General features: G+C 45.8%; 1 protein-coding gene across 1 annotated transcript; it reads right to left on the reverse strand.

Moving 5' to 3' along the window:
* Window positions 1–2,691: 2,691 nt before the first annotated feature.
* LOC144098192 (uncharacterized) lies at window positions 2,692–12,361 on the reverse strand. The gene is made up of 3 exons (XM_077630704.1): window positions 12,108–12,361; window positions 11,833–12,033; window positions 2,692–2,833 (listed from the first exon to the last, which is right to left on the reverse strand). Exons 1-3 carry the CDS (start codon window positions 12,359–12,361, stop codon window positions 2,692–2,694), a joined length of 597 nt encoding a protein of 198 aa, XP_077486830.1.
* Window positions 12,362–17,898: the final 5,537 nt, after the last annotated feature.

The raw sequence follows: 17,898 nt of genomic DNA on the forward strand, positions 1-17,898 counted from the left end.
TTGTTTAGGGTAGAATACTTGTGAAATTAGTCTTTGACCCACCTTGAGAAAAATAAAATACCTTGTGTCATGGCGCTCTTTGGCCACAGATGCCCTTGCGCCATAAAAATCTATAATCAAGACCGCACCATTACAGTCCGCATGCTTTCAGATGCTCTCGACATTAGTAAGACAACATGTCACCAAATCTTGCGTGAGAACTTAGAGAAATGAAGGCTGAATGCCAGACTTGTGCCGCACTCCCTCACTCAGGACCAGAAGGACACGTGGGCATCAGTGAGCGCTGATTTGCTCTCCGAGGCAGAGAAGGATGTTGCATTAGTCGACAGCATCATCGCTGAAGACGAAACGTGGTGTTTTCTATGCGATCCTCAAACAAAGAGGCAGGGTGCCGAATGGCGCTCCACAAACTCTCCGGCGTCGAGAAAGGTGCGGCGACAGAAGACCAAAACAGAGGCGGTGCAGTTCATCCTACAAGGGCAGACGGTGAATCGGGAGTTTTATAGCCGCGTGCTCCAACACAGGCGTGATGCACTGCGACGCCGTCCCCCTGACTTATGGGCATCTGGACAATGGAGCCTTCTCCACGATGACGCAAGGCCGCACACTGCTCTCAGCGTGATAGAATTTCTATCCAAGCACAGCATTACTGTACTTCCCCATCCGCCATACTCGCCTAACCTCTCCCCATGCGATTTTTTCTTGTTTCCTCGTGTGAGGAGAGCCGTAAGAGGTTGCTGGATGGGGAGCGTGGAGGCCATTCAAGACGCCACAACAAAGGAGCTAGCAGCCCTGCCAAAAGAAGCGTTTTCTGACTGTTTCCAAGACCTGAAGAAGCGTTGGCAGCTGTGTATAGACTGCAAGAGAGACTATTTTGAAGGGGTGCTGCACAAATGATTTCAATGTTAAACGCATTTATTTTAATAGACTCAGTCTAGGATCGTTACGGACAAAAGTTGCATTCAATTTCAGCCACCATGTTCTGTTGTAGGTGTTTCCAAGAAAACCTAAAATGAAGTCTAGAGTCTGACGGAAACCCGTCTGGTCGTCTTTTCTTTTGGTCGGCGCCTTCTTCTTTCGTCAAAACCTAAAATATGGGTATGTACGGGCATGAACAAAAGAGTATTTTCCATACCCTCTTTAGTACGCTCTTTTTGTATGACTGGTTAGTGTCAGGAATGTTCGCATTAATAAGGTATTATTATATGCACGCTTGTTGTTTTCCAGATTATGTTGGCCTGCTTCTGAAGGCGACAGTCCATTGCTGTGAACTGTGGTCGTCTTTCAGGGTAGCTTTTGCGGAAAACCTTTCGACTACCCCACCCCCCATGAGTCACACTTTCCCGAGGTCCTCCAATAATGAACTCGTGGCAGCAAGAAGGTCTAGGTTTTCCAGTAGCATGGGGACCACCACTGTCTAGTACAGGTGCGTATTCCCTAAAATTGCCAACTCGGTGTTGAAGGAGAGGCTCACTACTTTGGAAATAATGTATGATAGGTTGATCACATCCTCATCCTCTACCATGAATTTATGCAGGGTGCATTGCTAGGCTAGTTGTTTATGATCAGACATCGTGGATTAGCAACGCTTGCATATGAGGACACAGAGCAGACATGCAAAACTGCGCAGCTGTTTGTGTGTCCTCTCTTTGTCCCCAACTGCAAGTGCTGCGATTCCGTGACGCCTGCCATGAAGCATGGTAGAGGTTGAAGTGTCAGTTGTCACACACTCAGACAAAAAAAAGAGAAATACTCTCCATATCTCAAAAGCATAGGTTGGGATAGAGTGCGAAAATGCAATCAATCTGTCCCTACCTATGCCTTGTATGCAACATGAGCACATTGAAAATAATAACATGATAACAAAGTGGATGCAGATGAAACTTTATAAAAATATTCTTCAGAAATGGACGGATACAAGTACAGAATTTTTGAAAGCAACCCTTTCACAAAAATAATCAACCCCCCAGGGGGTGCTACTTCTTTCAAATGCTCTCATCGGCAGTGAAACTTTTCACACTTTGAAGTCGCTTGTCCCAAAGGTGCATTCCCGTCTTCAGCACTTATTAAATTGCATAATACAGCGATTTGCGGTTAATATGGACACTTTTGTTCCCAGAAATATTATTGATAATGTGAGTGGTAAAAAGTAACGAATGAAGATCAAAACTCTGCTACTGAGCCGGAACACCTGTGTTCGAACCTGACCGGGGTGGCTGGGTTTCGATGGAGGCGAAACGCAAAAGGCGCCCGTGGGCAGTGCGATTTCAGTGCACGTTTGAGATCCCCAGGTAGTCCAAATTATTCTGGAGCCCGCCACTACGGCACCTCTTTCGGTCTTTCCTCTCAGTCCCTCCTTTAACCCTTCCCTTATTGCGTGGTTCACGTGCCCTCCGAGACGTGAGACAGATACTGCGCCATTTCCTTCCCCCAACAACCAATATTCAACTGCACATTATAGCCAAGGAGCGTGGTCCCAGAGGACCAAAGTAATGTCTACAAAGCTGAAACAAAATGCATCTATTTTTTCTTTTGGTTCCCAAATACGCTGTCCAAAGTCCAGGCAGAGTTTCTGCATTACCAAGGCAGGATGGAATGAGAAGAGATCAGTTCTTGAAAATTGTCCTTATAGCAGGGTGTCCATGTTAACAGGGCATGACTGCAACTTCACAAGCATTGCTGAACAAACTTCTACAGCCCTTCTGCATACTGGAAACCAGTGTAACCTTTGGATGGAAACCTCTCTCTTATTTCATGTACAGCACAAGCAGGGAGGACCTTCCTGTGATGCTTGCCGAGGCGTAGCTGGCTGTAGCTGATGTAGCGGTACCTCCTGTTGACAAGAGAAAAACAAGAGTCACCATTTTTTTTCAGCATAGAAAAATGAATGTTCAGTTTCAGGCTTTTACAATCTGAAAGTTAATCATGTTACCAGTGTCTGTAAAGTTAGTTCCGTCATTGTTTGCAAGTTAGATGATGTTATTGTCACTGTGTTCTTCCTGGCAGCATTGTGAACTCTGAATTCTATTGCAATATTTTGAAGTTACTGAGAGAGAATGGTAGACAACAAAAATGCAACAGTGGCATAACCACAATTTCGTGGCAGCATTGAAACTTTTTGTTCATAGTGCATGGTTCTCCTGTTGACGAAGAAGAAGGAGCGCCGACCAAAGAGAACAAAAAACAAAAACAGACGTTTCGGCACCCGTACGGGAGCCTTGTTCACATTGAAATGAAGCAAGCAGCTCAGTGGCATTACATATGCTTGAAAAGAGGGCGCAGGGAGCGTGCGTAGATTGGGTTAAGATTTCCATCGTTGCCGTTGAGGGTGTGACTAGTAGTTTGGATGATTAATGATTCTAAGTGCAGGCGAGGGTATAGCTTCTTTTCCGTTGAAAGCACGTGTGCCCGACCCCAGTCGATGTCATTGCCTGTAGATACTGCGTGCTCGGCGATAGCATTGGAATCCACTTTTTTGTTACGTACATCGTTACTATGTTCTTTTAGCCGCCTGTCGAAATTTCCGGTTTCGCCAATGTATGCGTAGTCACAGTCGGATCAAGGAACCTTGTACACTATGCCTGGATATTTTTCTTTGGGAAGGGGGTCGTTGACATTTACCAACGCATGGCGCAGTTTTCTTGTCGGAACGTGGGCGATATGAACACCAAAGGTGCGCATGATGCGTGCTAAAGCCTCACTTAGTCCGGGAGCATAGGGCACGGCAGCACGTTTCATGGGTGACAGAGGAGTATCGCTTGCTGGGCGACATAACTGTTTTTCCACAGATTGCACAAATGAGGTCGGGTAGTTGGTGCTTGAAAGTTCTTGTCGTACAGTTTGAAAATCAATGGTCTGGTCTTCAAGGGAGCTGCAGATGCGTTGCGATCGTTTGAACAAGGACATAGTGATTGATTTCTTCTGTGTAGCAGGGTGAACCGAATTAAAGTTAAGGTATCTTCCGGTGTGGGTCGGTTTTCTATAAACGCTGAAACTGAGCTTATTGCTGTCCCGCCTTATCAATACATCCCGAAAGGGCAACGCACCATTCGCTTCTCCTTCGGTAGTGAAGTCTATTGCTCGTTCTATAGAATTCAAATGGTGCGAGAAGGCAGCTAAGTCAGAATTACGAATCAGGCAAAAGCAGTCGTCAACATATCTCAGGAAAATTCTAGGAGGTGATGCAAACGTTTCAAGGGCACGGCGCTCGACGGATTCCATACAGAGGTTAGCGACGGTCACTGATATAGAGGCACCCATTGGTGTTTCCTGAAGTTGACGGTAAAAGCGTCCTTGGAAGACGTAATAAGTATTATCCAGGCAGAACTGCAGGAGTCTACGGAGATCCAGAACTTCAATGGGGGTTCGTTTAGGTAGAGACTTGTCAGCTTCGAGAGCAGCAGAGCAAACTTGTACGGCCAGGTCGACAGGAACGCATGTGAAAAGCGACTTGACGTCAAACGAGACCATGAGCTCGTCATCGTCCGGTGCTATGTCGCCTACCTTCTTGATGAAATCAGTCGAGTTGCGAACGTGCGTTGAGTCAAGGCCGACAAGAGGGGAGAGGATACGATGGAGGTAGCTGGATAGACTGTGAAGAGGGGACCGACTGTAGTCTACGATGGGGCGCATGTGCATACTAACTTTCGGCGCCTTCAATAGACCGTAGAGAGCAGGGGCTGAGCCGTTGGTGGACAGCAGAGTGAAGTAGAGTGGCTTGTAGGTCGGGGGAACGAAACTAAAGACATCTGAAAGAAGTTTCTGCAAGTCGCGCTTAACTTTCGAGGTTGGGTCCTTGTCAAGACGGGAGTAGATGCTTTCATCTTCCAGGAGGCTTTCCATTCTGCTAATGTAGTCAGTTCGGTTCAAGAGAACTGTGCTGTTTCCTTTATCAGCGGGGAGTATAACGAGATCTTTGTTGTCTCGCAGGCTCTTCACGGCTTTTTGCTGTTCTGTGGTAAGCGGGGACAGGTGTTGTCCTGGGCAATACTTGGAGAGGCCGCTGACTGCGCGAGTCCTTGCTTCATCGCGGCGCGACGCTTCCACCTGATTCACCGCGTTTTCCACAGCACACACAAGTTTTTTGGGGTCAAGAGTAGGTCCAGTGTTGAAATTGAGGCCAAGGTTTAAAACAGAAATTTCAGCGCTGCTAGGTTTGTACGAGGAGAAGTTTTTGACGACGGTTGTGGGCGTAGCTTTTTCAGTTTTTGGGCGTTGCCGAAGAAGGCGGTGCAATTTGTTTTTGTGTGCAAGTTCAACACACCGGGACTGTACAGCTGCCTTGTGATTGGCGTGCAGTTGAATGCTGGCAAATTCTTCAGGGTAGAGTGATTCCAAGCGACGTCGAGTGAAGAATGCCTCGTGTTCTAGAACTCTTAGCTTATCTTTGCATTCCAGTATCCTGGCCTGAAGGAGCGATCGTTCGGCTTTGGCGACAACGCTCAGACCAAGGCGTGTGCAGACTAGACGGATCAAACGGAGGGACCGTGGAATAACAGAAAAGGACTTGCTTGTCAGGTTGAACTGAATATGGCCTTTGAACAAAGAGATGCGGGTGATCAGGGACACGTGCTGGCGGATGCTTGTGACGATGGGTTGGCCGTACGCCCGGCGAAGATTGATGAAGTCGAGAGTTCGACGAAAACTCGTCTGGTCGGGGACAAACATGTTGACGAAGAAGAAGGAGCGCCGACCAAAGAAAACAAAAAACAAAAACAGATGTTTCGGCTCCCGGACGGGAGCCTTGTTCACATTGAAATGAAGCAAGCAGCTCAGTGGCATTACATATGCTTGAAAAGCGGGGGTCCTTCTCGTCTCGTATTTGTTACTGCTGCGCTGCAATTTTTCCAGGATAAGCTAAGAGTTCTAGAACACGAAAAATTCTTCACTCGACGTCGCTTGGAATCACTCTACCCTGAAGAATTTGCCAGCATTCAACTGCACGCCAATCACAAGGTCGCTGTACAGTCCCGGTGTGATGAACTTGCACACAAAAACAAATTGCATCGCCGTCTTCCACAACGCCCAAAAACTGAAAAAGCTACGCCCACAACCGTCGTCAAAAACTTCCCCTCGTACAATCCTAGCAGCGCTGAAATTTCTGTTTTAAACCTTGGCCTCAATTTCAACACTGGACCTACTCTTGACCGCAAAAAACTTGTGTGTGCTGTGGAAAACGCGGTAAATCAGGTGGAAGCGTCGCGCCGCGATGAAGCAAGGACTCGCGCAGTCAGCGTACTCTCCAAGTATCGCCCAGGACAACACCTGTCCCCGCTTACCACAGAACAGCAAAAAGCCGTGAAGAGCCTGCGAGACAACAAAGATCTCGTTATACTCCCCGCTGATAAAGGAAACAGCACAGTTCTCTTGAACCGAACTGACTACATAAGCAGAATGGAAAGCCTCCTGGAAGATGAAAGCATCTACTCCCGTCTTGACAAGGACCCAACCTCGAAAGTTCAGCGCGACTTGCAGAAACTTCTTTCAGACGTCTTTCGTTTCGTTCCCCCGACCTACAAGCCACTCTACTTCACTCTGCTGTGCACCAACGGCTCAGCCCCTGCTCTCTACGGTCTACCGAAGGTGCACAAACCTAGTATGCCCATGCGCCCCATCGTAGACTACAGTCGGTCCCCTCTTCACAGTCTATCCAGCTACCTCCATCGTATCCTCTCCCCTCTTGTCGGCCTTGGCTCAACACACGTTCGCAACTCGACTGATTTCATCAAGAAGGTAAGCGACATAGCACCGGACAATGACGAGCTCATGGTCTCGTTTGACGTCAAGTCGCTCTTCACATGCGTTCCTGTCGACCTGGCCGTACAAGTTTGCTCTGCTGCTCTCGAAGCTGACAAGTCTCTACCTAAACGAACCCCCATTGAAGTTCTGGATCTCCGTAGACTCCTGCAGTTCTGCCTGGATATTACTTATTTCGTCTTCCAAGGACGCTTTTACCGTCAACTTCAGGGCACACCAATGGGTGCCTCTATATCAGTGACCGTCGCTAACCTCTGTATGGAGTCCGTCGAGCGCCGTGCCCTTGAAACTTTATCATCACCTCCTAGAATTTTCCTGAGATATGTTGACGACTGCTTTTGCCTGATTCGTAATTCTGACTTAGCCGCCTTCTCGCACCATTTGAATTCTATAGAACGAGCAATAGACATCACTACCGAAGAAGAAGCGAATGGTGCGTTGCCCTTTCTGGATGTATTGATAAGGAGGGACAGCAATAAGCTCAGTTTCAGCGTTATAGAAAACCGACCCACACCGGAAGATACCTTAACTTTAATTCGGTTCACCCTGCTACACAGAAGAAATCAGTCGCTATGTCCTTGTTCAAACGATCGCAACGCATCTGCAGCTCCCTTGAAGACCAGACCATTGATTTTCAAACTGTACGACAAGAACTTTCAAGCAACAACTACCCGACCTCATTTGTGCAATCTGTGGAAAAACAGTTATGTCGCCCAGCAAGTGATACTCCTCTGTAACCCTTGAAACGTGCTGCCGTGCCCTATGCTCCCGGAATAAGCGAGGCTTTAGCACGCATCGTGCGCACCTTTGGTGTTCGCCCATGTTCCGACAAGAAAACTGCGCCATGCGTTGGTAAATGTCAAAGACCCCCTTCCCAAAGAAAAATATCCAGGCGTAGTGTACAAGGTTCCTTGATCCGACTGTGACTACGCATACATTGGCGAAACCGGAAATTTCGACAGGCGGCTAAAAGAACATAGTAACGATGTACGTAACAAAAAAGTGGATTCAAATGCTATCGCCGAGCACGCAGTATCTACAGGCCATGACATCGACTGGGGTCGGGCACACGTGCTTTCAACGGAAATGAAGCTATACCCTCGCCTGCACTTGGAATCATTAATCATCCAAACTACTAGTCACACCCTCAACCGCAACGATGGAAATCTTAACCAAATCTACGCACGCTCTCTGCGCCCTCTTTTCAAGCATATGTAATGCCACTGAGCTGCTTGCTTCATTTCAATGTGAACAAGGCTCCCGTACGGGAGCCGAAATGTCTGTTTTTTTTTTTGCTTTCTTTGGTCGGCGCTCCTTCTTCTTCGTCAACATGTTTGTCCCCGACCAGACGAGTTTTCGTCGAACTCTCGACTACTGCATGGTTCTCCACATGCAGCAAAGGCAAATGTTTCTGAACTATTATATTTCCACAGTACACATCAATCCTGTGGCGCCATACCGCGCCCGAACTGGTTTAGATGGGACTTGTCATGTTTTGCGCACTCGAGGGGCTAGAGTTATTGCCATCTTCCTCACTCGAGCTCCCCGCTGTCTTGCACGCCCAGCACGTCTAATTAAACCTGGTTTTGAGTGATTCGACCGTTTATCGGTGACAATATTCCTACGAAGTTGCGAGGACAGGAAAGCGTTTATTTACAAAGCCAAAGCGGAGAACGGGAGCGTCATTGAACGGTTAGCGGAGAGCACAATAGCTCATTTTTGCGCCCATTGAGTCCGCCATCATCTTCTCACTGCACTACAGCGCGGCTTAGCATTTCGCCCCAGGTCAGTTGCACGTTTTCCTCAAGCAATTTAGACAGCATTGAGATCGCAGCGTTTGAGGGAGGCTATGTGAGTTCATTCGGCCATTCGGCCAGTCCATTCGGCCTGGGACATGCAACAAGGCTTCTGTCTGATGGGCAGAGCGTTACCAGTGTTAATCTAGTGTTGCATGCTATAAATTGGCAGCGGAGAGGAAGTGGCTGGCTGAGCAAAATCAAACACCGACGCATGCTGGCTAAGAACAGTCTGTATTGCAAGCAGTTGTTACGACAAAACCAACTTGTTAATTATGCGATCGATATTGAGGACGAAGTCTGTGGCTTGAGCGGAATGCTCGCACTTAGACATAGACCAGATAGTAAGAGTTTCATAAGCATCAAATCGAGTGAGTTTAAGCCCCAGCGGGATCAAAACAGGTTCTGATGATGCATTCACTGTCCCCACTTGTGCGCAATCGTCATCCACAGTAAAAACGGCCCGTGCCACGAGAACAATGTTTCGCAACGTTGGTCACATCTGGCTCAAAAAGCAAGTGACGGGTGCCCGTGTAAATGTTGGAAGAGTGAACAGGAACGAACATTACTTAGTTATATTGATTTTAATGGCACAAAAGCAGCTGAGGCTATGATGCACCAAACACACGTTTAGAGACTTTGTTAAAGGTTACGCTTTTTATGCCTAAAGTTTGTTTAAAACACTGGCTTCTCTCAGATACTTAAAAATGCCTGAAAAATCAACCAGTGCTTGGTCACCCAAAAGTAACATGGGGTGTAGTGGGATGTATTCATTGTAGAATGTTGTGAAATATTTTTTCCTCAGTTGTTCCAGTTTTGTGCATACAATTAAAATGTGGTTTACCGTGAGTTCATCTCCGCACATTTCACAGAGAGGTTTGTCTTTTTTGTCAGTCAGAAGTTGTGTGTAGGTGTGTGTGTCCAATGCGGAGTCGACACAAAATAACTTCTGTAAAACGTTCCTGATGTTTACATGATCTCCATTCTCCCAAAACGGGTTTTATAGAATGTATTTTGTTGTTTGTCTGTTCTTCCCATGCAACCTGCCCCTTATTCCTGAGTTTACTGTGCAGTAAATTAGAAAAATTCCTCTGTGGTATGTCAACTTGTTTTATATGACCAATTCGAGCTTGTGCTGCGCAAGCATCTGCTCTCTCATTACCTAAAATTCCAACATGGCTAGGGAACCAGCAGAATAAATTGTTATGTTTTTACTTTGTGATTTTAACTATGTTATGTATGATTTTTCTTATTCTGGGTTCAGCAGCATTTGTAGAGTGCAGCGCTTTGAGCATAGTCAGTGAATCGGAGTAAATGATGCTATTTTTTTATGTTTTGTTTTACTATTTGTTCTACGGCTATAAAGATGGCATAACACTCCGCAGTAAATACAGATGCGTACAGTGGCAATCGTGTCATTTTTTCGCTTTTTCCTTGAATTACTGCACTTCCAACATGAATTTCTGTTTTTGAGTCATCAGTGTAGGTGCCATATTTTTCTTATAGTGCAAAGAACTCTTGCAGTATGTGCTCGTGTGGCATCTCCTCTCTGTTTACGTGTGTCAGTGTGAAGTCACACACCGAAGGGAGGCTGTACCATGGTGGCAGATATTCATATTACTGCCGTGGCTGGTAAGAGCACATATTGGGCGACACTAAAGGTTGCTGCACCCAGTTGCTGTGCAGGTCCTCTGAAAAATCTGTCTTTGTTGAGTGAAGTGTTTCACAGATTTTGCATGGCAATTTGCAAGTTTCAAATTAAGGAAGCCAACAGTCATCGAAACCAAGGCAAGCATTGTGGAATGTTTCTATTTTTTGTGCTGTTCATCAATGCAAAATTATTAGTGTATTTATGTCACGAATCAGAAAGCAAAACAAAATACAACCACACGCTGCAGGTGAGTCTTAACCCTAAACCTCCAAATTTTGCGCCCCATGCTTTACCAACTTAGCTATAGTAGCGGCTGGCCAGTCTTCTGCTATAGGTGGTTTTTATGTTGCATGTAACCTAACCTTGAGAGTGTTCATCAGTGCCACCCTCATCTATGGCGGTTACTAAAAGTGTCACGTAGGAATGTGATTGAGTGACGAGGGCAGAAGCTGTGAGAGAACTCTCTTATGCTACCTGTGGCATCAAGATTGCTAGTACCTCTTCTGAAGCTGCTGAGCAAATGAGTGAGGGAAATGAGGGGGTTACTATGACTTACAAACGAAGGAAACGAACAGTCATCGAAACCAAGGCAAGTACTTTTTGTGTGGTGTTCGTCGAAGCAAAACTATTTGTGTAATTAAATAATTCTGTTCGCTTTTGTGACACAACCTCTTCTGTCATGCTGGTCGGCCCTATGACTTTACAACTTTAGAGCTGGTGGGTGGAGCTGAGGAACAGCTGGGAGTTTCAAAGAGGAATGCCTCGCACCTCCAGCACATACAAGATTCCAGTGTCAACGCATGTAAGACAGGTTTACTGTGTGACTGCTGAAGATGCAGAATTTATACACCATGCTGTGCCACAAGCATCTACACATTAGTAGAACTGATGATGGCTGCAATGAAGTCTATCAGCAAATGCTTTTTATCGAAACAATTTGTATGGCACACTACACAATGTTACCTCCTAATGCGCGTTGCCAAAAAAAGATAGAAATGAGGACAGTGCTGGGATGGTGATTGTCCTGGCAGTGATTGGGGCTAGGGTACTTTTCTATATGGAATTCCATTTTGTACAGTCTTATGCGAAATAAAGGATTGTTTGTTTTGACTAATTTAACTGCAGTTCCTACAATCCTTTCCATTTTAATCGGCTGCTCTAGAGGTCCGCCTGTTAAATATGTATACCCAGCCAAAAAAACAGAAATGTGTCTGGTCAGCATCTATGTACCTTACAACTATGTGCATGATCTTCAACCGCATTATCCAAGTTGACACATGCCAGAAGACACGTCTCATCTGCCTTGCGCATTTACTCGAGAATATTTTACCACCTGAGTAGCAAAACATCGTGCTCGTCCACGCATATGAAAAAAAAAATAAGACCACCGATGTGTTCGCACTGACGTGCCGCGATTTGTATACACACCGTGACACCTTGTGCAAACGCAACATCGGCGCTTTTATGCATTTTCGTAGGGAACGATGTGATTCCAGATGTTATTGATAAGTTGAAGTCTTTGATGACCACTGGCTCCCAGTTTGATTACAAAGCTTCGCATGTGAGAAAAGAGAAAAAAAAAGGCGGTCGCTTGCTCATGCTGCGTCTCCTTTTGAACATTGTTTTTACCTTGTGTGCGCGACGTGTAGGCCATGGTCCACAAGCATTTGCAGAGCCACCGTAAGCACCACCTCGTCGAGGCACAGGGTATAAAAGTGTGGGTGCTCCGTGATGCACCCGGACGGCTGCTTCAATGTCAATGCCGGGATCTCGCGGAAGCAGGTGCTCTCGAGTGCAGTGGGCATCGACACGCACCGCCCGCAGACACACCTATTCGAAAGCTTCGGTTAGCGATTCCACTCTCTCGCAGACTACTCAACGTAAGCAACAAGACTCGGACATACCAGTGTGTAGTCCCGACACGACCGGGTTCGGGAGGCTCACGGTCGGGGCTTCCGCAAGTAGCGGTTGTGCCGCGGGCTACGACCGCTAGTTGCCGGCCGCACGCTCCGTCTTCGCAGCCATTGTCACTGGCACCGCTGTCGTCCTCCGAAGACGGCCGATCTTGCACCCGCAAAGGTGTATCGCCGTACGGCTGAAGCCCCAACAGCCGACTCCTTTCCAGCAAGCGACGCTGCAGCTCGGGAAGATTGGCCATTTTTAAATTACTTGGCTTGTGTGCGTGAAGCGAGGTGACGTCACTTTGACGCCACATTTGAGCACATATAGTGCTCAGACCTCGGTCAACTATGGGCCAACAGGCTTCGCTAAGCCGCCATGTTGTATCGGCGACACAAGTGTCCGATTGGCTTCTTAAGGTGACGTTTGCTGTAGAGTTGAGGAGGACGTGTGCAGGGAAATCGAAGTTTACTTTTTTTCGCTAATCGATCAAACCGGACGATGAAACGAATCACTGTACGCTATAGAATGAAGGGCCAGAATTCCAAATACACACGTCGTTCAAAATTTTCGGAAAACACTTCACGACCCCTTTAAAGGCTGCCTTCAGGCATTAAAAGGTGAATTTGATCACTGCATTAACACCTGTGTGTTTTGGCCGCACAAACCACCCATTATGATGAAACGCCAAGCACTGCTAGAAAAAGCTTCAAGTCATGTATTTTTTCAGTCTATTTTGTTATGCATAGGACTTGTGGCTGCTTGCGACACAAATGTAACTAGGGAACAAAAAGGGCATTTACCTCTGTGACAGCGGGCAGCAGGTAACCTCTTTGGTAGCTGTAGAAGGTCCTTTCTGTCACTTTTTGAAGTTTTATGGAATCGAGGGCTCTCAGAAATGGAGCCACTGTGCAGCCTGAGAACAGAATGGCTGCTGCCAGCAGAACATTTCCAGCTGGCTTTTTGCCAAACATTGGTTGTCTTTGCCATGTTGTGACATAATGGGGGCAGCAGCTTGTGACATGCAGCATTGAGCCCACCACGCTGTATTCACTTCTGCAAGGGTGGTGGCACATGCGGCAGGAGGCAAGCAGCTCTTTCAGGTTGTCCTCGAACACCATGAACTTTCTTTGCTTACAAGGCTCCTCTGCACAGTCACCGCTAAAATATATTGGGCTTTATATGACAGCAAGTATTGCAATTATGCCTTTGTGAGTTCTTTTTACATCTGTACTAGCGACTTTCACATTGAAACCATATTTATGTGTTCCTTTCTAGGCAGAACTTCGTGTTCTTCATAAGTGACCTTATCTTTAAGGTCCTGTTCTTTAGAAGTAATAGCAACGTTAAAAACATTCGGTGTTACATTTAATGAAAGCATGTCTTGGGACGCCCACATATTACACATAACCACAAAATAATCTCAAATTCTTGATCTTTTCTACCGTAATCGTCGCATACTCCCAAATCTGCGATGCTCTTAATTTATCACTCCCTTTTTAATTCTCGCCTTAATTATTGTGGCTTGGTCTGGGGTGCTACAACTCAGAAGAACCTGCAAAACATACACGTACTGCAATAAAGTTTTCTGCACCTTCTTGAAAACGTGCTTCAGTCTTATCACACCGCCGAACTTTTCCCGAAGCATAAAATAATTCCTATACCGAGCATGTTTCCTTGTCGTTTGGGTCGAACTTTCAAACAAGAATTATCTAATCACACACGCTTCCTTCAAACGCTAGCAGAATTAGGCAATTACACTGCGACATATGAAACAATAAGCAGGAACCAATGGAAAGTAAAACGTAGCTATCTACGGTCTATATACACTACAAAACAGTCTGCCACGAATATTGAACAAACTTCTAGAACCGAACATAAATTTGCAGGATATCTCACACAAACGTTTAGCGGAACTATTTTTCTTTCACACAAACTTTTCTTGCCTTTCTTCGTTTTTTTTTCTTGAGCGCATATTATGTGATAGTGCTATTGGTTTTGCATGTTTACTCAACTCTCTGTAATATGAAAAAGTGTCCATGGTTGGCTTTGTTGGTGTTTTTTATTTCTTGTGATCGTGTAGTCTTTCATCTTGAAGTGCTATTTCTTGATTGCTTGTGTTGCTTTTTCTTCCAGTGTAATAAGGTTTCATTTCGACCTTCATTGCTGTTGCCAAAATGTAGCAGGTCCAGGGCTTTGTCACGCTGTCAATGGGAAGCTTTTACAACCGGGCTCCCTGTCATCATGCACCGCATGATGGTCAAATAAGGTATTATTTATTTATTTATTTATTTATTTATTTATTTATTTATTTATTTATTTATTGCATTGGAGCCTTCGGTCTTTCCTTCTTTACAAATATGTGCTGAAAAATTAGGAATTTCGATATGGCACAGGTATGGAATCCAAATCTGGAATAGGGCAGTTCTAACCAGAGAAGTACTAGTTTTGCAATTTCCATGTATGCCATTCATGTACTTGAGAATGCTGAGATCAAAGGACTCATGGTAGCTGATGTCGCGTTCGGTTGCTGCCACCTCCAGTTCTTCATCCAGTGCTGACACTGGAGTAGACCTACCAGGCGGTCTGAAGCTGCTCGGTAGTATGAAAGAGCCAAGTGGTAGTTCAGCACCATGAGTTGGCAGTACAGCAGGATAAGCCTCGCTCTACATCGCCACTGAGGCCAGCGTCTTGGCTGCCAAATGCACCTGCACGTCTGCCGATTTCTTAAAGGTTATTACAGCAAAAAAGTAATGTTTGCTCTTGAACTAAGCTTTAATTTAGGCTTGGTGTCTTCTTAACCTCTATGTTTTCAAGAGAACCATTAATTTTATTTTTTATTTGAAAAACAGCAAGCAGTCTCAGTGTCAATCTTCAAGAGCTGAATTGAAAGAAAGGCATTTGTTTCATTTTTAGACCTAATACTACAATTGGCGTAAAGCAAAAGCAAGCTTACCAACGTTCTTTCCTGTCAACAGTTATGTGGTCTGTGTGCTGACTGAGTGCAGAGTTGCAGCGGTTTGTGTGGCCGCAACACTTGTCGAGGGATGGCAGCTGCAGTGGCATTTCTTAGTCTGCAAATCAATACACAAAACATTGTCATGCATGGGTTATTTCCCCATGATTTGCAGCATTTACGATTTCATTGTTAACAAAATAACTGCAGATGGCAGGCTTTCCATGCATCTGAGCCTCCAATAATGGCCTGGCCTATTATGCCTGTGAAGCAAGCACAACTCTCCAGAGGCGAGACTTCATGTGACTTGGCACTAGGTAGAGCTGCTGAAGTTGCCTGGCTATCTGGCACCTGTGGCACATAGACCTGTGGTTGGAGTTATAAAATGTGCTGCTCTAGCTGGGCACTAATTGTCAGCAGTCAAGTAGCAGTTGGGAGCTGTAGATGCAGCAACCTGCATCTAGTGCTGCAGTGCAAGCCCCACTTCCTTACACCTTAAAAACAAAAACAACATGCAATGTGCACAACTCACTGTGGGCAAGTCTTGAGAAGAGCTGCCACTCAAAGGTGCAGAACTTGCCTGGCTCTTCGGTGCCTGGTATGTGGCATGTGCCTGCAACAAAATCATCTCTTTACGGTACTGCTAGCTTGATATGTTTGTATCAAAGCTCTGTGGACTACATTGGATAATAACATGGATAAGATTTGCCCCTGAAACTTTCATGTTGTATTCATCTTTTTCTTATATTCACTGTGTGCAGAATAATTCAATGCTATGCATCTGCCAGACTTTGTGCCGTCCACTAACTACAAAATCTTATCCACAACATCTGAAAGATTTGTTTTAAAGTATCTTCTGCACCTTCGTGTCAGTGTTCTCTCCACAAAAGAGAGTAGCCTATGTTAGTGCTTTTCACGTGCTACCTATAATCTTTTTTTTAAGTGTGTCTGTTTCATATTCACAGCCCGTATAAACTACCCGAGGAATTGAACTGGTGCAGCTGGCTTTGCACTGCAGTGATATTTTGCTCCAACTGCCTGTATGCATTTAGAGCTATATTTCATGGCACACAGACTACGACAATGCCATGTTTTGTTCTGTGCTAAAATGATGTAACAAACAAATTGATTGCCCTGAACAATTAGAACTCAAACACAAGTATCCGGGGGCACCGAAATCGGGGGTACTGGGCGCGGGACAGAGCTTAGCCTCCCACATTCATTTTGAAATGTAATGCCCGTTCACATGGCCTGAGCTCTCCCCCACAAGAAGACAAATTTATGGGCTGGCCTCCGTTCCAGCGTCCCTACAGGTTGGCGGCGCTTGCGGGTTCCTGCAGCGGCCATATTTCGATGGAGGCGAAGTGCGATGCAAGTGCAAAAAAGGCCGTGTGCTGTGCAATTTTAGCGTGATTTAAGAAACCGAAGTGGCTGTATATATCAGTCCAGATTCGCGGCGTCCCTCATAGACCATGTGGCGCTTTCAGGACGTGAAACCCCGCAATTTGCAGGTTGCCGATGCATTAGTGCATTGCTCTGACTAGACTGTAAATGCAAGATATCCAAATACCTTCGTGAGCGGCACTGCTTATTTTAGCACTGCCCTTCACAGTGGCCTACTCTGACAATGCACGCTTCTGCACGCCAAAGGCAAGACAACATTGCCTGAGCAAAATAAATATTCCAGACAAGCTGCACTGTGATTACCGCATTTAACAATTATCGAATCATAACTCTGCACTCACCGGCAGTGTCGGAAGAAACAGCGTTGGTACCGCGCCTTTCCGCAGACACAATCTTGATGGGACACCCAAGTCGCGGATCACATTAGGGTTGAAGTTATAGGAATCGGGTGAGAAGTGCCGTCCACACACGAAGAAGGGCACTTTCTTCACTGATGATGGCTTACCGACGGGCTGCAGCCACCCTTGGCGGAGGCCGCTGTCTTGAGGCACTTGGTGTGCAATTTTTCGCTTACCGTCAGTGCCAACGCCGTCGCAGCAAGTGACTGCACAACGTCGATCTGCTCGACTCATCTCTCGTCAGAACGACAATTCCAGACTAGAATTACTAACTTCGCGAACTCAGTGAGTGTGTATACGAGCAAATAGAGCTTTTGCACGCGTCGCACACTCGAGATGACACAAAATCACGCAGAAGATCAACTCCCGAATGTTTGGCATGAACAAAAACATTGGAGTTCCGCCGAAGAAATGCGCGCGTCTTTAGCAGACGATGAGGCGCCGCGGCGGAGTGTCGGCAGCCCGTCGCGCCAAAACGGAAAATGCGGCGTGCGGCGATAAATTAAAAAGTAAAAGTAAAAATTCTCTCTTTAATACGTAAATGGTGACGTTTCAGTGTGCGGAACCTTCTGAAGAACGCCGGCATTTGCGCGTGCAAAAAATGTCTAGAGGAGACGGAAATGCGCGAAGTGCCATAATTTGAAATTTTGATTGCAAATTACGCTGCTTCCCAAAGCCGCATTTCAAAAATTCTTGCTGGGCGATGTTCGTGAAACGGCCTTCTTTAATATTCCAGGCAGACTGCATTTGCACCGGCGAGTGTTTCACAGCCCTTTTAATCTTATGTCATGCCTAGTGTTATTTAATGTTGCCCTAATATTCTGAATGAAGTAATTCAAATTATGAGGATTTCTGAGGCCCTTAAGGGTTGACAGACTATCCGTGATTATTTGGTAAGAGGCTGTACTAGACATAGTTTCAATTCTTTCTAATGTTTCTTAATGGCTATAGTTACCGCTATGAAATTATCTGCATAACTAGGAAGCTTAAACAATTTGTATCCGTAACTTGCCACTCTTGTTAAGTATAACGTAACTT

The sequence above is a fragment of the Amblyomma americanum genome, chromosome 7, assembly GCF_052857255.1.
Source record: "Amblyomma americanum isolate KBUSLIRL-KWMA chromosome 7, ASM5285725v1, whole genome shotgun sequence".
Classification (NCBI taxonomy): domain Eukaryota; kingdom Metazoa; phylum Arthropoda; class Arachnida; order Ixodida; family Ixodidae; genus Amblyomma; species Amblyomma americanum.